Source organism: Anopheles moucheti, chromosome 2 (assembly GCF_943734755.1).
Source record: "Anopheles moucheti chromosome 2, idAnoMoucSN_F20_07, whole genome shotgun sequence".
Lineage (NCBI taxonomy): Eukaryota > Metazoa > Arthropoda > Insecta > Diptera > Culicidae > Anopheles > Anopheles moucheti.
In genome coordinates, this window is record NC_069140.1 from 61270605 (window position 1) to 61294849 (window position 24245).

The window sequence follows — 24245 nt, forward strand, 5'->3', positions numbered from 1 at the left end:
TTTTAACCTTGCCCTATCCCTAGGACCCATTTAAACATATCTATCAAAGCCTTAATCGTTTCGCACGATTAAACAACCTTACCGCGTTCTCCTGAGAAATTTAAATAAATAGAAAACTAACACAGCGAACAAGTATTTTAATTTTTTAAAAGATACAGTCTTATTAATTATGAGCTCATAAAGTTGCATTCCTCTTCGCTATAAGCATGTTTTACACATTACACCTGCCCGAGACTATTAATAGACAGTTTACCGACTTGCGAACATTATCAATTATTATTCAAGGTTCTTTAAACTATTGACTCTTCTAACCTGAAATAATTGAGGTACTCAACTTACAGTTACCGTATGTTAATTGAATTGCTACAAAAAAAAAACGATTACATTCAGTTGCTGCTACTAATTAAATTTTACGTTCCGTAACGTCCCGAAAGTTATTTACACCGGCAACGGTACAACGAGATCTGCGCCAAGAATCTGCTAAAACGCCATCGCTATTCGCGGAATCGATCTCAGTAGTCTAGAAAGTTGTGTTGAAGCACAGAATTCTTTGTAAACCGTCCAAATCATTATCTACCACTGTACCGGTAGTAGCTCAGGTCGTCCGCTGGTTCGCTAGCGGATGGTTGTGGGCGAAAGGCGGAAGTAAACGATTTGGCTGCACCCTGCGTAAAAAGAATGGTAGAAGCGTAAAAAGAACGACCCAGGAATCGTGGTAGAAAGTTTTCGATTTGTGATCATTGTTTAAAGGAGCAACTTTTTTGTTTGGGTGGAACAAGAAAAAATTCTTGGCCACGGCCTACCTGTAGCGCTACGCCTAGGAACTGTGATACAGCACGAGTCACACCAATCGCTGCATTCAACAGTTGTCCTCCGGGATTGATGCCAAACCCGCTAAACAACGATGCTGGCTCTTCAGTCACGCTGGGGTTGATTGGTTTCTGCAATGAGAAAAGTTTCACTTCAATATGCCTATTCAATTGCTTTTAGGATCCAAAGGGAAGGAAATTTTCTTACCGCATCCGGGTCTAGACCCTCATCCCCGTACGATTGTGTTAGTGAAGCTGTTCTGCCACCAACACCGCCACCACCACCACCACCACCACCACTAAGCCCAAACGTTCCCGTTCGAATACTGGTGGCACTGCTTCCAGCGCCAGGGACTCGATTGCGTGGTTGTGGAGCTGTTGCTTGCCATTCGCGCCACAACCAACTCAAACCGTCCAGAATTGGGCTTTGCGATCGTAACGGCGGTGGTTGCGGGGGACGAGTGCGTCTCGGCGTGGGTCGCGGTGTTGTGATAACTATCGGAAGTAATGTAGACGTCCGAACGCTTGGCGATATTTGCGCCAAAATGTCCTCAATATTTCCGTTCGTGTTTGACGGTCCTATGCCACGCTGCTTGAGCACGGCTGCCAAAATTGCTTCATTAGTCTTACCGTAAAACTCTGGTCTCTCAATAACTGCTGGGCTGCTATTGTGTTGCTGTTGCTGCGTGAGAAGCAGCTGTTTCAAGAGTTCGCCGTCTGCTGTTGAGGTCGGTCTGCGCGTAGTGCTCGTTGTCGTCGTCGGTGTCGTCGTTGTCGTCCTCGTCGCCGATAGCCCAGCATTGGCAAACAATGGTCCGGAGCCACCTGTTCCAAGCTGCTTGGTAAGGCTCGGAATATCTTTCTCAGTAATGGGTCTTCCCAGTAGATTCGAAAGAAGTTTCAAATCATTGTTGTACTGCTGTACCTCCCGATCCAGCTGCTTTTTCGTTTTCTCTATTTCCTCCGGAGACAGGGTGGTCGGTTTTGAAATTTCTTTCGGCTGACTCTCGGTGCGTGGCTTTTCGTACGATGGAAACTCATTCCCAGTTTTCAAGGGTAATCGTGCAATGCTCTTGGGATCTCTTTGTATTGCTAGCTGAAGTATTCTATTAGCCAGCGGTGTGTCGACGAGGGGATTTGGTGTTGCAAAGTTGGGTAATTTACGCTAGAAAATAAAATCTCAGATTAAACTTACTGATTCACATGAAAGAAAAACTGGTTACGTACCACATCGTTTAGAAAGGCTGGATCATCCTTATCAATGATGACCGTGCTTAAACTCGGCGTCGTTGTTGGACTGGGTGTAGTAGTAGTGGTGGTAGTGGTAGTCGTAGTCATCCTTGTAGTTGTACTAGGTTTTGAAGTGGTAGTGGTAGTAGTAGTAGAAGTAGTGGTGGGTTTTCTGGTTGTTTTTCGTCCATTGTTATTGGGTGACTGTCCTCCGTTCAGGAATCTCGCTAGTTGACGCTGGGGAAAGAAAGAATATTGTTTGACCACATCGATTCGATCACCAATGGTAATCACCCAACACCATATTTCTTACCAAGAAAGCTAAATCTTCAGCATCAGAGAACGTTGTTGTACGAGTTCTCTGTGTAGTAGTAGGATACACGGTGGAGGTTGATTTGCGTAACGTACTTTTACTTGTCGTAGGAACCACCAATGTACTGGTAGATGGAGACGCCTTTGTGCTTGTTGTGTCCAACCTGCTTGTAGTGCTAGAAGTTGTGCTAACAATTGTTGTCCGTGGTGTGGTTGGTCTAGTGGTGGTTGGATCCGCCGGGTTTGTGGACCGTTGAAAAGGCATTGTACTTTGAACAATTGACGTGATAATTACCCTCCCGGTGGTTGATATTGAAGTGTCATCGACGGGAGGTGCACTTGATGTTGACAATAGGTTAATCTCCATAGTAGACGACACATTGTTTGCATTCTTAACACCTGTTTCGTCATTCTTCTTCCTTGCGTACTGTTCGTTTGGCTCCTGAGAACTAGTACCAATGGTAAATGGTTCTTCGCCACTATTCAAATCCAATCGTACCGAACCAAAATTTCCTTTACCAACTCCCATCATATCTGGTACGGTGTTCTCGGACACACTCGGTGTAGCTGATGCTGTTGTGATCTTTGGCTCACTGGTTGTAGGAATAAATTCGTTATCGTTTGAACCTGTGCTCGTGGTTACGATCGGTTTCCATCGATACACTAAGTCGGGAGAATTCGGTCGTGAGACTCGGACGTCTTCATGAACACTGCCAATCTGCAATGAACCAAAAATAGTTGCCCAATTAGTAGCGTTATGATTTCTGACATTATTTACTTTTTCTTACATTCGAAGTTTCCATCGATGAAGCAGGCGTGGTAGTAGCGATACCATTCGTTTTGTTCGTCGATTTTGCCTTACCTCCAGCGAGACTGAAGACATTGTCCGATTTCACCTTTGCATCCAACTGGTTCGCTTCGTTGTACTTGCGCAATATTTCAATAATAGTTGTCGTACCCTGTTGGCAAAGCGAAAAATTATTATTGCAAATCAACACCTAGTTTCGCAATTCAGAGCAGATCACATCTACAGTAACGTGCAAAAGCGATAGTACTCAGTAAGCTCCGTATCTACAAATGTTGGTCGGCAGTAAAACGAAAAAATCATAGAAGCAGAAAAATCACTCATAGCGGAAGGTAAGTGAGCGACAGAGGGAGCGCGATAGAGGGAAGAAAACAGTAAATCTTAAGAACAGTTGCAACCACCAAATTCATGCATAAAGATTAGCCTTGGCTTATCTGTGATTGTGATGATGTATTGAAAGAGCATGATTTCCAAACATAGGATAGTCGGTATTGCATTTGATGTAAATTTTGGTGCTAATTTTGTTTTTATAATGCGTAAGATCTGGAAAAAATCTTTCAATCCGCCAAGACTACACCAACAACAACAAAAACACTCCGAGAAAGATAGCTCAAAGATACGACGATTGTATATACTACTGTTAGATGCGACTGGGATGTTTTGTGTTTAGACTAGCTAGTAGCAGAATTTAAGAAAGATCAACGCATTTCTAGCAGACCATTATACAAGGAAAGGAGCTTCAGAATGAGTATTCAAGTACCGTGGCTTGGTTCATTGTGGTAGAAAAAGTGATACTAGAAGGTAGAGCAGTAGTACTATAGACAACAGGACTCTTCGTAGTGGGTGCCGTGCTGACAGTTGGCTTGGTGATTATAGTAGTGCTAGTGGAGGCTGCGGTGCTATTAGCTGGTGGAGCGAGACCCAACGACTGTAACAGTGGTGGAATTTCTGATGTGCGATAGATGACACTGTTCGGGTTGCGTAGCTCACGCGGGTCTATGTTGGTAACTTCCACGGGACTATGGCGCTTGACCTCGGGCACAATCGTACCGTTCGGATAGCGTTTCACCACCGTACCGTTCGGAAATATCCCATACACGATCCGCACATTTTCTGTCGTTGTATGAACATTCTCATCTTCTCCACCAATCACCCGCCGAACGACGGTATTGTTCGGCAGTATGCCGTACACGACAATCCCGCGGGATCGCTGACCGACCGGATGAGTTGTGCTCACCGCAGGGATCGCAGTAGTGAAGGTCACGGGAACAGTGGAACCAATCGTTTCAGCCTTGACAGTATCAGTTGTGCTCGATAGTGTCATAGTCGTAAACGAAAGCGAAGATCGATTGAAAGAAGAGTCCACCCTCGAGACCGGGGCAGGATCATGGAAACCAATTGGCAAGACTGGTATGCGCATTTTAAATCTCGGTCGGTACTCGTCGGTGGTAGTTTCGAGAGATTTGGCAAAACCGAGCCGAGCCAGCAGATCGGAAGGAGATGGGCGAGTGACATCGGAAACAGATGGGAAAGAGTGAAGTGTCTTACTTACGGTCATTGGTGGTGACGTAACGTATGCGGTGGAGCTCGTCTGTTGCGAACCAATGGAGGAAGCAATTGGAGTGATGGGAGTAATGATGAATGGTGTACTGTTCATAATCTTAGCAGGCATTTCAGTGGCCTGGTCGGGTGGACTAGTCGCTGACAGTTGCCGTGGATCTACTTGAGCATTGCTGCTGTTGCCGGATGTGGGATTATGGTTAGTGTAAGCAAAGGTAGTCGAAGCAGGGAGTACGTTTGCATCTGACGATTCCGTTTCAATTTTGACACTTGCTAAAGTAGTGCTAGTGTCCGTAAAGTCGCTAAAATCCGTTAACTGGGTAATAAAGGGTGGCATTGTTGAAGTTGATTGTTCAAGACCAGAAATGTTTTCCTTGGGATAGACAGTCGGGGTATGTGCTTGATATAACTGTTTGTAATGAGGAGTTGTGAGGTGTTCTAAAGCGATTTGTGACGAAAATGGATGCGCCGTCGAAGAAGCACTCTCTATTAGTAAGGCATCGTTATTTGAAGCTGTTACAATAAACACGGATTCAACGTGGTCTACAGCATTGATGGTAGTAGCGGTACTAGGGAGCATGCTCGTTGATGTGGCCCTAGAGGTTGGGATAGTGGTAGTCATTTCGGTGAGGTCCCGTTCTTCAGTCACACGAATAGTAGTAGTAGGCAGTGTAGTAGTCGATGTCGGTGTCGCAGTTTCCGTTTCCATCGTTTCCGTTTCTGCTGCGGGCATTAGCGGTTTCTGTGTAATGGACAAAGGAACAACATCAGCATCAGCGGTATCCTGAAGGACACGGGCATCGAGCGAAGATCTGGGAGGTACAGCAGGAACGGTAGGAAGAAACGAATCACTAGTCGTACTACCAATCAAACCGTCCTGAACAAACGGCAATATATCCGTGAGAATTCTATTTTCGATATCATTTTCTGCACAGCGGTCGCAGTTATGGCCGTTCGTTTCTTCCTGCTCGTATAGTTGTGTCGCCAATGACGTTGCTTGTGTCGATGTAGTCTCTCCAGAACTTGCTAACGAGTATTGCCTAATCGTCACATTCCCCTCCGTGATCCGTGTGCTTGCAATGGTTAGATCGGTTTTATTTACATTCGGGTTATCGGTAGATTCCTGATAGCTAGCAGTATGTACAAACGTCTCGCCCGCGCTTACAGGCAGTACGTTGGAAGCAAAGGCAAAACTGTTGCCCACCATTTCCAGTACCTTGTCGTTGGATTTGCTAGAAAATAAAGACGGTTCTGGTGATTGAGGAGGCGGTGGTACAGTCGTAGTGGTAGTAGTGGTGGTAGTGGTAGTGGTGGTAGTGGTGGTTGTGGTGGTGGTAGAAGTTGAAGTGGTGCTTGTTGAAGATGCAGACGTAGAGGTTGGTGCATCAGTGCTGGAGGACAAAAATTGTAAACTTTCGGTAGGTTGCGAAAGGATCTCGGACAGTGCGCTGAATATTGACACAGTCACGGCGGACGGCACGTCCTGGACCCGATGATTCGGTGTGTCAATGTCGATATGGCTCTGGGTTAAGCCAGACGAAACTGGGGCGATCTCTTTTTCGCTGCCTCCTGATCTTTTCTCTCCGCTAGCGATTGCCACGTTAAGATCCTGTTGATTTGATAACACCTTTAGTTGGGCTTCCTCCGTCTGCAGTTCGTTTTCGACGTAATCTTCGGTGTCTCCCCTATCATACTGATCAGTAGATTTGATCGTGGCTCTATGATCATCGTCGTAGATATCGATTTCGTTAGCTAGTGCAGCGGTGGTGGAGTGGGAAGATAGGCTAGCGATGCGGCTTGGCAGTTTTGTGCTGAAGTTAGCGGGCTTTTGTATAATTTGACCATCGGGGATAACCTTTACCTGTAATTGAGGGATTACAGTTTTAGTTGTGAATGTTATGGAATCTATTATTATCTATCATATTTTAACAAATGAGGGAAAAGCAAGGAAAAAAAGATATATGTGCTATTGTCCCGTAACCAAAAGTAGTGTTACATAGATACATCCGACATAAGTGACGCAGAGTTGCACAGACGTAACTTAGCTCAAAGTGTAAATTTAAATTGTGTTCTTTGACAAAGGAAAGGATAGTTTGTGTAAATCTTTATTGCAAAGTTACAATGCTGCCGAACTAATTGTTCCTTTCAATCGGTCTAACATGTTAGATTTTCGGCTATATGTAATCAAAAAGCAAAAAAACAAAATAGCTTTGGAACGAATAACAATCATACATTTAGGACAACGTTCGCTGTTGCTGTTCGGTGTACTCTTACCTGCAATGCATTATTTAAGTTGTTATTTTCACTTTCTCGAATTATTACTTTTAATCGCTTCCATTGTGATCAATTGTTTTTATGTTTATTAAAATGTTTTTTTACCCATTCCACCTCTATTTACGGATGTATACATATGCGAACAGAGAAAACCCCACTAAAATCTTATCTATCGTTCAATTAGGGGTTAGTAGCAATTAACGACTTAGAATGATTAAACCATTGCAGATGAACAATAATGGAAGCATAAGGAATGATTAATGTATTATAAGATTTCAATTCATGGTAGTAAAGCTGATGCGGACGTAATGTAGTACAACAAAGTGTGTTTCAAGTTGTACCAAAAATTACGCACTGTTATCTGGATGATCGTTAAAGGATTAATCTGCTGGAAGAAAATTTGAAGAACAAAATTAAATTAAACGCTACACTTTGACCAACAAGCATGTGTTTCATGGTACGCAATGGATCGTAAGCGTTGAGGTGCTAAGTACATCGTACAAAAACTTTAAATTAATCCAAATCAAATATTTATTTATTTTTCTGCATACTGTGCTCTACAAAATATATATATAAAATACATCATACACTCCAGCGTAGATGCAAAGATTAAAAGTGTAAATTACAATGAAATGTTAAACAACTTTGCAAAATCTGGTTAATTGTACCGTTTTGGGATAATTGTTGAACATGAAAAAATAGGCATTAGCATCTAGGTAATAAACCAACACCCGAAGCATTTTAATAGCGAAATACCGTTTACTTCTGTGGTTTGCCGTATGTGACGCACATGATTTTCATCGTTATGCTGTGTTTGTTGCATAAATTATGTTGAGGCACTTTTGTATACGGCCTACAGCAAATCAGTTTTAAGCGTTTGTAGACAACTGTTTGCAGTATGGTTGCTGTACGTTTATAAAAATTGGCAAATCAGGATATCGCATTGAATGTTTTTCCGAAATTGTCTAAAAAAAAGGTTTAGCTACCAAGGTCGTTCTGTGCGCATTTTCTGCTTGTGCTCTACTCTGTGCATTCCTATAGCATACTGCACCGATTTTCCATATCCAGTGCTAGAAGCGTTGTTGTCCCCTTTATTATCCACCTTCGTAATCGTACAGTCTCCAACAGATGGTAAGCCAGTGAATAATGAAACATCTAAAAGATGGTTAACCGCATGCAATTCACCACCGTTTGATGAGATGGGTTGTAGGTCGTGATTCCAAATCCTGTTACCTTTACCAGCGAAACACGACAGAAGAGGAATAGAAAATTCAACCAACAGATGATGCATAAAAGTGATGTATACATATTAGTATAATGTATAATTTTGCATACATTTTCTATGCAGCTTTTAATCATATCACCTCAGTCAGTAAAGCAAATCGTTTAGTTTTCAATTCAGCCTAGCATTTTACGAAGCTTACTTCTTATTGTAACCAACGTTACGTGCCAACTATACCGTGTGCAGATACATTTTTATAATGTCTATTGTACTCTACCGGGTGTAACTGTCGTTAGACTTGATTAGTTGGTTTGGTTTGGAATAGTTTCATTGATGTAGTTATAATTTAGGAGAGGTTTAGCTATCCTTTACTATCCATACGTACCGTTGATAGCGTCGTAAACGTTGGAATAGTTGGTGTGTATACGGCAGGTTTTTTGTTTGACCGAATGGAAGAAAAAGATGGAGGCCGTTTAAACTGTAACGATGTCGGAAAGATTTTTGTAATACAAATTATCATTAACATTGTTATCGCTAGTTACATTAATAAAAAAAACTAATTATCCACATTAAATACCACATTGCAGACAATCACAACATAACTTGTTAAGCACATGTGTACATTCATAATTTTCACATCGAACTATCAAGATAAATACTGATCTGTAGGCTTACTTACCACAGTATTGGAGCTGTTTTTGCTGGAAACTGTTGGTCTTGCAGTGAGTGAAGTTTTCCTTGCAAAGTGCTTTACCGGTGCCTTTGTGTAGCTTTCACTTGATCTTGTCGAAGGAATAGTTGTGGTACTATAATTATTCATCGTTTTAGTTAAGTTCTGTCGTCTTCTCAGATATTCCACCGGATTTGTGTATAGAAGTGAGATTTGTTGAGGTCCCTCTTCAATATCGTCTACTGATAGTTGACTTGCTTCACGCAAGTTAGGTAAATAATTTGTTAGCTCTTCTGCTGGCTGCTTATTGCTGTTTGATCGCGGAACCGCATTACTTCGTTCGGTACTAAATCTTAAGGCATTCTTTTCGACCACCGCCAATTGTGGCTTACGTTGTGACAAGGAACCCGACCTAGGTGAAGGTGAGAAAGGTTTTCTAGTCGTCGTCGTCGCCTCGGTGGTAGTTGAGGTAAGATAGCTCAATGTGTTCTGTTTTCTCGTGTACGTTCGAACGGGTCTTGGAGTGATCAATTTCACCGTGGTCGTTGGTCCTGGTGTAGTCGTACTTAACACCTTCACTTTGCCACGAGGCTGACGTTCGACTGGATTTGTAACTCGCTTCCTGGCTTCGATCGTCGGTCGTACATGTGACTTACTCGTCTTCTCATCCCCAACTTCTACCGATGTCCTGTCCGGAATGCTAAATCTTTCATTCGAATTTTGCTCATTTCTTTCACTATGCCGTGTGCGAATACTGAGCTGTCGTACCGACAGAACCTGCTCCGAGGATGATTCCAACGAGTTGCTTTTCTTGGTCGTGCGCAATGTTTGTAGAATGGTTTCGGAGGATGTATTGTTTGTTTCTGAAAACTGCGATCTTCTATGCGTTTGTTCCCTAGATTTCGGCGGTACTACAGTACGATACTGAAATTTGTTTTCTTTTATGCCGGCCTCCTTCGGTAGTTGCACACGTCGAGCAGCGGCTTGATTAGATTTGTTAGCAGTCACAGCGGCTTCCGTAGTTGATGGTGCAGATTGGATTTTCCTACGTTCGGGCATAGCATGTACACTTTTCTTGGTTGTGCTTTCCAAATTTTTCACGTACGCTGTCTTCAATTTATCATCATTAAGCTGCGCTTTCAATAGCTTCTTAAACGGTTCTGGATAGTTTTCCTCCGACGAACCCTCCTCTCGTTTGTTTGATGCAACAAGGTTCGACCCTTTGGTACCTCTTCCTGAGATGAAACGTTGAGCCGACCCTTTTAATTCGTCTCTCACTTCATTCGAAAGGTTCGGGCTTAATGTTGTTAATGTGCTGACTCTTTTCGCTACCCGTTCGCCTTCAGCGCCGGCACTTGCAATCGTTGTAAAAGGTTCTTGCTCAAAATTTTTGCTCTTAGATCGGCGCCGTTGCGAAGAAAGGTTCTCCTTTTTTGCAGGCTCCAACGCATTTGATACAATTTGTTCTTTATCGTTATCAATACGTCTTTCAAACGCGTTCTGTGCAATAATTTCCGTTCGCAACGAGGAAGCATTGTTTTGTTTCGTCCGTCGATTCGGAACGGTGGCACGATTGTTCGCTTCGTGCACATCTTCACTCTCGACGCTGGTACGAGATGCGGTTTGTCCATCTCTAAAATCACGTCTTTTTTCATAGCCATACGCTTTTGTAAATGAATCCACTGGGGGGGTAGTAGTTGTTGATGTTGAACGCCTTCGAACAAAACGTGTGTTTGAAACTGTTACGGGTTCGTCACCGGGATTTGATGATAGTTCTTGTGCATTTTCTAACTCCACTTGTTGGGATCGAGATGTAAATCTGATGGATCCCCGGTACGCCTAACAAATAGATAAAAATGAAAAACAAAACTTATAAAACTTATAAACGCGTTAACGATAGAACAAGACAATGCGAATTTTGAATTGAATCTGTCCGGTTCTAGTTTGTTTGCCGATGACGTTTCATTATCAATGATCATTAATTTTTAACTCGTGCGGTTATATTGGGTTTCGAGTGAAACATTTCCCTTCACTGTACATCTATCAGCTTTATCTTACACACATAGGTTGGCATTGAAAATGAAAGTTTCCATTCATTGTACCGGCCCAGGTCCCTGTGCCTACGGTTGGTCGATGAAAAATGTTCAGATTTCACAGTGATATCAAGCAGCAGGAAGTATGTTTGGTACCGTCGGCAACATTGCTTTTATGCTTACCTCGACGCACATGCACATCGACACGTGCTGCTCGTTTTGCAACCGTTTTGCATCGCTGCACCTGCACATAACCGAATGGACGACTAAACGAGCCAGCGGACAAACGTACGATTGAATGACCGAACTATGCAAACGAACGATGCAACAACCGAGTGCATTCACTGCGCTTGCTTGTGCATTTATCTTACCAATAGTGGCTTACAGTCTTCCGCACTTTTACCTCAAAACCTGCACATGTTAACCACGTGTCGTATTCACAGGGGTTGTAAGTATTACCACTTTCTTTCATACGATAGGCGCTCATTGCCCTACGGAAGGATTAGGAATGCGATTAACCGAAGCAAAAACTTATTTGAGCCGTACGTTTTGTGATATGAATGCGTGTTTAGTTTAATGCTACTACGAAAAGCTTTTTCTACGTTTAGTGGACTACTTTAACATATCAGATCATTTAAAATCCTTAATGCTTTTATAATGTTTGCCTTGTATGTACTCTTTTAATCATTTACATATGATCACACCCTTGCTACTAATATCTTTTCTGTATGCGTAGTCTTATTGATGTAGAGAAAATGCAACAAATAATCAAGCACCATTTCGATCATGTATGGGTTTATTACAAGAACGCGCGATGCGCCATAGGACCAGTTATTTATCCCGAGAACTTGTCACGAATTCTGTATCTGTACCTCGGGAGACGCCTTTTCACCTTTCTCCAAAAAAACTGTGTCTACAGATTGTGATGCGTAACTAGCGGAACTACTAACAAGAAAGCTTAACATAAAGAGACACCAATAGCGAGGGAATGAGGTGAGAGTTTAACACGGCAAACCTCCAAGCAAGGGCCTTAAGCAATGTTACATGACACCGCTACTGGACCGTAGCTAATTCAAAGAGCCGAGATACAAATGGCTAATTCAAGCTCAGTCCTTGAATAGGGTTCGAATAGAGCTCTGAAAGGGTGTGTTAAAAAATTTACTGCAATATTAGTTGCCTAGTTTCCTAAAAATCTATCCTGTCCGGAAAAATTAGTTATTTTACCCTTACCAGACTAACACAGGCACATTCGAAACATGAAACGTGTATGAAACAATTGCGGTTGGTTTCAGATTTCGATGGTTTAATTTCAATTTCACTTGAAACCAACAATTTTCAACAAATCTTGCCTTCCCGCAAACGCTAACCGCTTGACGCAACACATGAGACAAAGATTGCTTTGTACCAAGTATCGTCATCCCTCGTATAAAATCCGTACTGCAGTACAATCACCGACGCATCGTCCAGTGCTCGTCTTTCTTCAAGTGCCCTTCAAAGTGAGCGGAATTTAGCACTAGCACTGGTAATACCCGATGGTCATCCTATCTCTCTTGATGGTTGATGGTCCTAAGTATGAAAATGCTAATTGGAAAGCATAATCTCCTCCTGCGGCATTTGCCATGTCTGTACCATTGTGACCGACGTTATTTCCACGATGCTTGGGTTGATTTCATCGTCAGTTTCGTAGGAAAATGTTGCAGTACTTTCGCATTATACATATATGTATATATATATACCACGAACCCAGCTGAAGCATACCGACACATGGGTTTCCCTAAAGGAAAACATCTGTAGCTTCCTACTCATTAGTGGACTATGAGCAGATGTAGGGATAGCCTCAAACCAATGGTAAAAGAATGATCTAATGTTGAAAGGCACAAATAAAACATGAAGGATTAGCCAGACCCCATTCAAAGCGCCATCCCACTACTTACTTGGTTTGTGGTATTGGAAGGACCGATTATTAATATATTGATGGCATGGTTGTAGCATTCTTGAGATTTGCGTATCGTTATACTAGCGGTATGCCAAACAAACCTAATGAAATAAAACAAAGTTGCAAAGGTACGAATTGCATCTAGCTCAACTTTTTCAACGGCGTTTTACAGGAAGATGTTAAGAATTGTAAGATATTTTCAACATATTTTTTATGTATTTACAATTTGTAATGGTTTATTTCCATTCATTTTCAGTACTCACACAATACTATTTTTATCGCGGTATTATCACGCGTATCCACCCTTGGGATTGCATTTTACGAACCCTATCGACACAAATTGCAAACTTCCTGTGGACGTATCATTAACCAGCCACAATGGCGCTACACATACTTAATGTTCCCATAATGTTATGCTACTATATTTCCCATTTTTGGAACCTTTTCCAATGATTTCGCATGTTTTGCGAAATTTTTACCGTTTTACACGACCCACTGCCTGTAACTGTATTGCCGTTGTAAAGAGATTAAAGTGAAAAAAGGGTACCTCACTTAACGCGGAAGCCAGTGCCTTCGGCATGCAGTAACCATTAATTCTCCATTTTTCCCTGTTCGTCACAGTTTCACCCTATTAATACCGCGTAACCCGTTAGGCAGTGTATCTCCGCAGCTTTAATAGAGCGACCAGTGGGGCGAAAGGGTATACTTTACTAATAATAATACGCCTAAAGCACATCGAACGGTAGAGAATCTGACGTTTCGATGCAAGGTGCATTGGATTTCCTCACACGTTATGGAGATTTACCTGTTTGTAGTCATACACCATGCTCTCCGTTGATGATTGAGCTGCATTTAAAGATTTTTTTTAGTTTGTCCGCACCACCAACTATACAAAACTATATCAAACTTAGCAAAAGCTCCGTTTAACGCTTGACACTTGGATGCCATGTCCCAACTGTACGTTTTGCGATGATTTATATTTCCATCTCCAGTGGGTGAAGATTGTGATGGCGGAATAGAGTATATTTCATTCTGTATTTTCCATGTTCCGAGCACTTTGTCATTATATCTACTGTTGCAGAATTTCTACAACGGGACCCTTTCTTTTAAGAGGTCTCGGTCCCCGCCGAGCTTTGATTAATTGCATTTCTTCACAGCCTGCATTGTGTAAACGTAAGGAAAACGTTCGGAAAAGTAAAGCCGATACCAGTGAAACTCCAAAATTTTCTACCATCCCAAATCTGCCGCAACTGGCCAAAAACATTTCGACACACAATCTTGCTATTACATCGTCAGAGTCGATTAGTTTGAGCGCCAGTGTTTGTGGTGGTAGTGGGGTTTTCTTTTTTGGCGGGCATTGCATAAAAGAAGAAAGTCCCGGTATCTTTTCATGGCCATCAATCGTCGCAGCGTAAATGCCCAAAAAAATCACAAAGCGAATTGTTTGAGCAACATGGGTTTGGGTTTCGCGCTATATCTACCTGCGTGTGAATATGCGCACCATTAGGTGCCATCAGCGGAGGAAAATATCTTTTACAAACCTAACAAAAGCTCGTCTAACAAGTACCACCGAACGGAATACATTAAAAGCATTGAGTTTCGGGAATAGAGTAAAAGTTCCAGAGCGGAAATCAAGACTGCTTGCTGCTTTATTTGCTTTGCCTATTGAGCGAATTAATTTAATGTTGTCTTTTAAACGGTAAAGAGTTTGCATACAGAAGAGGTAACCGAGAAGTCCAATGTGTGGCTGGGGAAGCCGGTGTGGAAGCGAAAGTTTTGTGTTGCTGATTGGAATAATTGTGTACGAAATGATAATGATGCTTTATTGCTTTGTGACTTGTAAAATTAGAAAACAAGATAAATGTTGGGTATCATCAGATTATAGTATGTGTTTAAAATCATTTTAAAATCGTTAAAATTTAGCCCTGTATTTTCTTGGAAGTAATTGTTTGCTCTATATTTGCTCAAAATTGATATCTTGTTGCAATTTTTGTACTCGAATTTGCAACAGCATACTCCTTAATGTGAATGTAAAAAATGTATAAAGATAAGTTAAAAGTCACTCCTGTCCGAGGACTGTCTGACCGCATATTGACCGTGCACAGTGCGGATCTAGTTAATGCACCTTTACCTCATGCAACCGCTATAGGTGCACTACCAGCTGCACAACTCTGGCGTTGGCTGAAAATGAAAGTACTGAAGCAATCGACAAATCTAGTGCCACACAGACACGCGAACCGATCCAAACTGGTTCCGCAACTATTAAATTTTCTGATGATGATGGAAGTGAAAATCCGACAAAAATACTCGTTGAAAAAAGTGACTGATTGCAATACTCGATTATAAACAACTTGCTCACGCAAAAAATGTAACAAATAAAAAAGAACATCAAAATCACACCGTACACTGATATGTACACTTGGTGCATGTGCACCATGTTTTTACGCTGCGGGGTGCGCACGTGAAAGAGTCGTATACGGAGAAACAGTGTCATTTTGCGTGTTTTTGGACACAGGCTTTGAAAACCCAGCCAACCGAAACTCAACATCAGGCCACAACAACAAAAACCCTCACACACACCGTAAACAATGCGACAAAAAACCTCACCATGGTGTATGCATCCGAAATCTCTTTAGAGAATTATAACTGCAATGGCGCCAGAACGTACCAAACAAAAGCCGGAACATTGCGGCTACGCGTTCGCTAAGCCGGATCATGTTTATTATTACTGACAGTTTCCTCCTGAACTCCTTCTGGCACATTCGAATGCAATATCTACTGCGACAAACAAGTGCGAATCCTTAAGTGCAACAGTTTCCGCACAAGAAAACCGCACAAACACTCACCTTTAGGGTTTGTATAGTACAGTATACACAAATATTTAGTGAGCTTTTATATTTGTATTTTAAAAAAAACGGCTAAAGTGTGATACATAAATAAGTTCAAAAGGTTCACATTAAATTTATCAAATAAACCTGAAACGTATTCCCATAGTTTTCAATAAAGCTGCGTAACCCGAAGGAGGTAAGTTGTAAATAGTAAGTAGTTAAAGTAAAATAACGTACCTACTTTTGTCCACACAATATGGTAGTGCAACTGCTGTTTGCACTTTCCAGCATGTAATCCAAGTTGCTACAAAGCCTTTTTTCTCGCATTCTGGTGTTATACCGGGCTACCTATGTGGAAGTTCGAAGGACGTTTCGCAGGCCTTCCACACAGCATCCCACAGTGACTGTGCTCTCGTTTCTGCCGGTTTGTTGACCCTACCGTTTTTCCTTCGCACTGAAACTGAGGCCCAGCATGATTTTTTATTACACACACACACGCTTTATACTGCGGCCACCCCCTCTCTATCCCTGCCCAAATCCCGCAGACGTTGATGTACGACCATTTAGCGGTATTCCGTCCAACATAAACCAGTTTATCAGTTCAACTCTGTTACATAAGCTGAAGCACTGCGGTATAAAACAAGGCTTAAGAGACGCAGAAGGACGAAGAAAGGAAGAAATAAAACAAAAACACACAAACAAAACCGTCGGAAAAGTCGTACCAGTATCCGAATAGCTCAGCCGACGTATTGACCAACCAGCTGCATTAATTGAGGGCAAGACTGGTCTGGGCTGGTGTGTTGCTTCCTTCTAAAGTTGCATGGTACCAGCGAAGGACGCCGGTGATTGTAGCCGCGAGTGGCTATAGGGCATGGTCCACTTTTATTTAGTTTTATTTCCGTCCATTAATTTTCGCACTTTTTCCTGTCGAACGGCGACGCTTTAGCAAAACCAGTACAGCGTGCCAAGCTTCCATTTGCAGTACAGCAGTGCTTCTCTTAAACGTGATAACGAAATGTGGCCCATATCTTGATGTACTAATGGCACAATGTGCTGATGTTTTGTTATGTATAAATAATATGTATATGTACACAAATACATATACATATATACATTGCTGCCAGGATCTTAATTGGTGTTAGATAAGAATAAATGAAAGAAATGAAAGCATAAAAAATACTCCACCATGCTCTGCTAATACAAAGCAATCGAGAGTAAATGTTACGCACCCGTGTTTTGTCTTGTTTTCTGAACCAAGGCACACAATTAGGACTGCGTCGAAAAGCGGATTATCCCATATTATAAATTAACAAATAAATCCTCATTGCAAGCCATCTTCTCCCACGTTCCTTTTTGCCAGTCGGGCATGATGGGCTGATGGCTATGGTTGCAATGAAATTTGAAGTCATCCTCCATCGGATGAAAAATTGCCGCGCCAAAATCTAATTCAGAATATCCGTACTACGCCACTTATTTCACTTATTTTTAACGTTGAGATGTTGCAGATTTAGATACACGGATGCTTTAATGTCTGTAAAGCATAAAAAGGGAATCCTGCAACAGTATCAACTAACTGAACTACCTTTATGCATGGTCTCATCACCTAACAGTTAATAACTCTCAGACAAGAACGATGTTTTTGTTTTTTCGTAATAGCTTAAAGATGTTTGTTACAATTTCATGGTGTTACAACGATGGTGTTGTTAAGATATTGAATAAATTATATTTGATTAATTTAGAAGTATAGTCAAATGAATTATAAATATTCAAAAAATATCACAATCCAAGATACTCTTACTTCCTTACATTTTACTTGGGCTTTCATACGCTAAACAATGATTTATTTCCAATTTCAATCTTAATCCCTACAGCGGCATTTAACAAACACCTTTAATCAACCATCGGAAGCGTTGTACCCCGATGCTAAGCTGAACATTATGTATTTTTTGTTTATGTCAATCTTACAAAATGCCGGTCATTAATAGCTTTTGCCTAAGGTTAATGCAATGGGTTGGAACCAGTTTTGATCTGGATGATATTTTCGCACAACCTCATTTTTAAATGTCAACAGGATATTATGAATCATACCGCCACACTTTTTAAAATTGTGTTACTATCAAATGAGATTTTTGAAACCTATATTCACACTTTGCGCGGGTAAGAACGCTGCCTTACATAAGGAAATCCTGTACGACCTTGGCATTCTACTTGCCAACTGGTTTTTACGTCCGTAGCAGCACCTGATAAATGAAAGTGCAGCTTCCAGAACGTAAATATCATCTAGATCTAGATCTTCGACGTGTGCAGAATTTCAAGGATGTATGGAAACCGCAGCTTTATGTCGATGAAGCAAACAGGAAGCAATTTGCATAATAGTGCACGTTCCAATTTGAGTCTGTTATTTTAGTGAAATATTCGATAACTTGTTTCTTGGCATGGATGCTGCACATTTCTTTCCGTTTTTCAAGTAAGACATCATGGTACGTCGTTTTGGCACATTTTTGTTTCATCATTAGGACGTACTAGAAGGCATTATAGAGCATATCAACATAAGGGGAACACTTTAGACAAGTAGTGTCAGCTAATATGAAATGCTGACACGCGTTTGCTTCCAGAAATAGAGTCAATGCAATCGATTGTTCGAAACAAGATCGCATTTCTTAAACTGAAGTAGCTGGCACTTTCGGTAGGGATATCATGATACCTTGATTAACGAGCTCTGGTCACAGCGAGTGCCGTCAAGAGATTTACCTGCTATACAACTTTGTTCACAGCATTCGCAGAGTGGTCGCAGCTTGACCACTCATCCAATCCTTTCACTTTTGCATTCGAATGTGTTCACCCATCTCTGTGCCGAACATAGTTAAGTATGAAGCCTGAAACAGGCTAGCATTATTGAGTTTTAATATGTGCTGAATGTCAGTGGAAGCATGTGATTATTTTTTCTTGTTAATACTTATAATACATCATTCTGCTGAATTCATAAGGTAAAGAGGGGAGATTTTGAATAGTATTTATTTGCGCAAGAAGGAGCTTCTCGGTGCAACACAAAATCAATAAGAACCCCACAGATACACAAACTGTAACATGTTTAAAAAACCAAATTAATAGTAAGTAATTATTAACCCTTAAACATACATTTAAAAGACTTTCTTTTTCTTTGCTTAACGACCATGAGATCAGTCATGCTTACCCGGATAGTCAATCTTTGCACGACACCCACGGCACCGAACCCGGAGGCCCAAGATCCTAAGATTGCATTTACAGTAACAATCCACTTGAAAATATATTAAAGTGATTCTTTTCCGAAAAACAAATTTAAAACTCGAACGAAAACGAATACGAAACAGCCCCTTTGGATTCAGTGACCTAACAGACAGTAAGAAGTATGTTAAACTAGGTGAAACTGTGCCAGATCGTATAGTTATTGGCTATTGGTTTGTGTTTCGCGATTCCAAATTCTACTACTACTACTTTTTTATCAACAAAAAATGAGAATTGGGCATCTCGGTACTTTATTTTATAGCGGCGTCGATCCCAAACGAAAGCACCGACACTAAATCCCACCCAGACCGTTTTCCTGCACCACGCATTGACTATCCGGCTATGTGGTAAAGTCAATGGCCTTGTTTTAACGAAAAATTATATATAACTACAGTGATATTTTCGCAGATGTACTAAAAATAAATCAACAAGTTCAACACGTTCTATCAAGTTTCATAAAGCCACAATCCCCGATTACACTGATTTATTAACAATATGATACTACCACGGGGAGAACAGCCATTGCGTACTTATTCATCCGCAGTAAAGAATCAATCAATACAAACCCGAAACACTGTATCAGATCGCTTTTACTTTATCTTTAGTCAAAATTCCTTCCTATCTAATGCACCGCTATTCCCACCCACATCCTAAGCAAATATTTCACGGAAGAACGTTACTCATTCTTTTCCTTTGATGCAATCAATTATCGCTCGTTGCTTATAATTTGTCAAAATAAATTAATGAGCATCCTGTTACGAAAACCGTTGTTAATTTGCTCGTTTTTCCTTAGCCGAGCTACTGCTGCTAATCACCTTTCATGACATTGATTTTCAGCAGTTTCCATAAATTTTCTATGATTAAAGAACAGTTATTAAATATTACATTTAATACCCCAATATTACATTATTGTACATGTTTGAAATTGTATAATCGTTTGTAGGTGTATCGCGTTTTCAAAACCTGCGCTAGGTTTTTCATTCACATACTTCTGAGTTCAGCTCTTGTTGATACAACTAAACTCCAACAAATTTAGCTTGAAGATCATACCGGCACAACATATTCATAACGTATCTGTACATACTAAAAGTAACATTCATCATGCATAACAAAAGCTTTCCTATCACATTTTCCTATCTCCAAACGTATTGTCAAAGCAGAGACAATTTATCTCTCGCTGACTAATTGCCTGATGTACCCATTTCCAAGCAAAATCACCGCGCTTATCTAGGCTACTTCACAAAAGGTACAAAAGCCAAGGCTGTTGCGTAGTGTACATACATCTCAGCGTTAAGGTACGGTGTATGGTGCGTCGGCATCAAGCCGTAGTCCGTTCAAGTGTCATTTGGTGCCGAGCACGAAACATACACTCATTGATTAAAGCGCGATGACGATGGCATGGATGAAAACACATTCAGCTGTTATGCCGATCGGTTTGAACAATGACACACAAAAGTGAAATAATCATACGGCTGCCTCGAGAGAAAATTCCAGACGATCGATTTAAAGGAATGCTATTCGTTCGATTCCAATTAAATCTAGCCTCTAGCAGGTGGAAGGTAACGCGACTACTCCCTTGGTAGACACTATAAGAAATGCACATAAAAGACTGCCTAGTGTACAATATTCCGCTAGCACCCATGTGCACTGGGTGCAATAAGACGATACAGAACAACCAACTCCCTTAATTCAATTGTTTAAACTCGTTCGATCTATCGCCTAGGTACTTGGGCACGCGATAGGGGACACGACGAGTGGTGATTATGTTGGTGTTTAATGGCATAATTTACACCGTCACCATTAACGTTAGCACCGTCGATTTGCGTAACAATTAGGCTTCCCGGATGCACGGCCAGAGTAGAATCAATGGTGTGCCCGCCCATATGACTTCTAAAATTATGAAAACATCTCACCATTTTCTTGTTACGCTTCCGTTAACCTCACTAATGTTTTTGGATCTCTTGCTTGTAGCATGACTGATTATCATGTAGCTCGACGGGCCTCTTAAGTTTTTCGATTTTCGTTCGCATCTCAAGTCGTGGCGCTGATGTTTTATTTATTTACGATGAAAAGTTGATCGATCGGTAATGCTTAAAGCTTTGCCGTGCTGTGCAAAATACCACACGCGTCAATGAACTCCTAGAGGTGATTATAAATGTTCATGTGATTGATGACTATCGCTATCGTTCAATCGTAATCACCCTTCAATTATCAGATTGCAGTAACAAGAGTCATAAGAATATGTTATGGGTTTCATCAAACCAATTCCACGATATCACATGTTTATATGATACACCACTACACCATTACATTTCTCATTTTGTTATATACAAACTGTTCAATATTAGCACACTTTTTTCAATTTCAAATCCACCTGATGGCGCCAATCCAGCTTAGCGAAAAATTATGCTGCGCAGCCTAGACTTACTTAAACCAATTATGCATTGCACCGCTAAGGATCGCACGCAATAAAACCAGGTACGCCAAACAATTATTGCACAACATCGTGCCCTGCTTGTACCAGTCACTTTCTTTCCCTTTTCATAACACTTTTCCATCTTTCCCCCTTCTTCCCCTTTTACACATATTACCAAGCGCTTTTACTTTCGCTCACGGTAGATGACCGTATCCATTTTCCTGGCACCTTATGGCGGTACCAGTGCTGCGGTAAGAAAAATACTTCCCGTTTCGTTTCATTACGTACCAGCTTCCTGAAGGATGCGGGGTCTGCATCCGTGCAGACACGACACACATACTTATGAAACAGCGCCCATTTCTCCATTTTTTTACCTTTCCCTACGTCTGGTACTGCACTGGCCACAGATTCGGCTTACATAAACTGCCAATGCAGGCAAATTGATTCCTTGGCACAATGCATTGCGTAGATTACAATGTAGTAAGACGATTTGACTAAACCCCTGTCTTACCAACAAGTTAGTAACTGGAACAAAACGTGATTTCCCAATGACAACACAGATCGTACCTGTAGGCAGCATCAAATGGCAAGGGATTTTTACCTTAAGCAAGTGTTTGCCCTAATCGGTGGTTGCGGTTTCAAATAACCGCATCCGCAATAATTTATCATTTTTATGTTATTTTTCACCTCTCCCAAAACAGACCACAACGTACAAAGTAAATCTGTATGTATTTTCTACAATGCAGAAAATAGACTTATGGCCAAGGAAGTATAAAGATGTAATGCAAATTGATTTCGTTCAAATACTGAGGAATTGGTGCATATTGAATGGGTGTACAAAATTGAAACACAGTGCCTCGTTCAGAAGTAGTACATTTAAACGAAAAAATCTAAAGACATATTACAATAATATATTTTAACATATTCTTCAAATGGATTGTCACATAATGACGGTTATTTTCACATATCCACGGTTTGATAGGACCAGGACCTTGTCTCTACATTTTTTTTAAACAGAAATTAAAATTAGATCGCATTGCAAAATAACTAAAAAGCTGATAAACCACTACAACAATCGGAAAACAGTAGCAGAAATCTTGACAATCCAATGTGTATCGAATATTTAACACATTTGCATCCCAAAGGAATACAACACATTCTAACACATTCTGACGTATCCAAACACATAGTTTGCTAAATAGTTACAGTTTTGAAGTTGTTGTCGTTGTTTACTTCCCTCATTGATCCCGTTCACATAATCTCCATTATTAAGGGCAAGTAAAACAATTTCACTATCGATTCCTGTGTAGCAAATAGAAGCGAGATGTTCATCTTTGCGTACACGAGTTAAGGAAGAAACCGCATTCTTCCCGATGGAGTAAATTATACGAAGTTTGCCTAGGGTCAGAGAGGGATAATCCAATTTTACCAAGTTGCCACTTTGTAAAACTTTGTTCCCGACACCAAGCAGAAATACCGTACCAATCTTAATGGTTAGCAGATTTGAATGAGGCGGAAAACAACAATGCGACATAAATGCGCGGGGCGCTCCTCCTTCCCTCCATCCACTATCTCCTTGCCACCCCGGGAGGAGCCACAAAGTCGCGAACAAAGTTTAGTATTACTCGTTCCGTAAAAACGTCGCATTAGGAAAGCTTAATTCCGACACCACGCTTATATCATTATATGATTTGAATGAAACTTGCGAGAAAGTCGTTCCATTACACTGTGACCATTTTTCGGAGATTTTTCCGCATGAATGGTAGCACACAAAATCGGACATTACAGGTGGCCTACAGCTTGATGTAATTTATATAAGTTCATTTTGGATTCTCCGATTCGTTTCACAAACAACACGAACCATGGGGGAAATTTGGCCTTTGCGGTTTCTCTTTGGTGAAGTTGAATAAATTTCATGTTTCTTGTCGGTGGGCAAACTTTTACGAGTACAACAAAGCCTAAATCAATCAAACTGATCGAAATGAAAGGAGTAAACACCATGAAGACCGAAATTCAACCACAAAGTTAGTACTATAGTGTACAACAAGTGCAAAACTAGAACCTTTAACAACCTTTTAAACTAGGTAGATAATTAATTCTTTACAATTAAGAATTCCTATTTAAATAAACAATATACTCTGCTATAATGCATCTGCTATATAATATACGCCATTGAATATGCATTTTACTTTTTTAGAATTGAGCTATTCGTCATTCTGCGTCATTGATATTTTACATTTTTTATTCCGAATCTTGGCCAAAAATAATGAATGATACCACAGAATTAGCTCACGTGTAAAGGTTACAATGTTTTATGGAGCATGCATTTATCGTACGCCGGAAGCTAAAAAAAAGATTTTCTGAGTTTTTATCCAAAATATGAAAAGAGCGCAAAGAGCAAACTGAAAACTTTCGGTTTCAAGAACACAGCATTTTTCTACGTACTGTTCTGAAAACAAAATGTGTGACATCTAAATCGACGCATTAACGGAAAAACAATGCTACATAATACATGTTTGGGAATGATATGAAATTTCCACCATTATCATCATTATAAACTTTTACAGCGGCATCTTCATCTCCATAGTACCATTGGAGATTAGAACAGTAATCTCAGAATTTCACGAACATGTTCAAAATTAGGAAATACCATTACATGAAATAAAACATCATAAAACCAATACTACCCAACATACGCTGCGAATATCATTCAAGCTTAAAGAAGGAAATTGTGTTTATCTTATTACGTCTTACCTCGCTTAACGTCCATAAACTAGTGATGACAAATAACGACAAAAATGTCGTTATTTTACGGTTGTTCCACTTCATCGCATCGATAATTTCCAAACAGCCCCTCTAATGGCCGTTTAGCTGGTTTCTGGACTC

The 24245-nt window shown here is 40.8% G+C and overlaps 1 protein-coding gene across 1 annotated transcript; it reads right to left on the reverse strand.

The window, feature by feature from the left end:
- Window positions 1–29: 29 nt before the first annotated feature.
- LOC128296843 (mucin-5AC-like) lies at window positions 30–24245 on the reverse strand. Its single transcript, XM_053032344.1, has 10 exons — window positions 24114–24245; window positions 8892–10721; window positions 8598–8690; window positions 3917–6577; window positions 3140–3310; window positions 2353–3069; window positions 2037–2276; window positions 1018–1974; window positions 804–941; window positions 30–665 (listed from the first exon to the last, which is right to left on the reverse strand). Exons 1-10 carry the CDS (start codon window positions 24186–24188, stop codon window positions 570–572), a joined length of 6978 nt encoding a protein of 2325 aa, XP_052888304.1. The 5' UTR covers window positions 24189–24245; the 3' UTR covers window positions 30–569.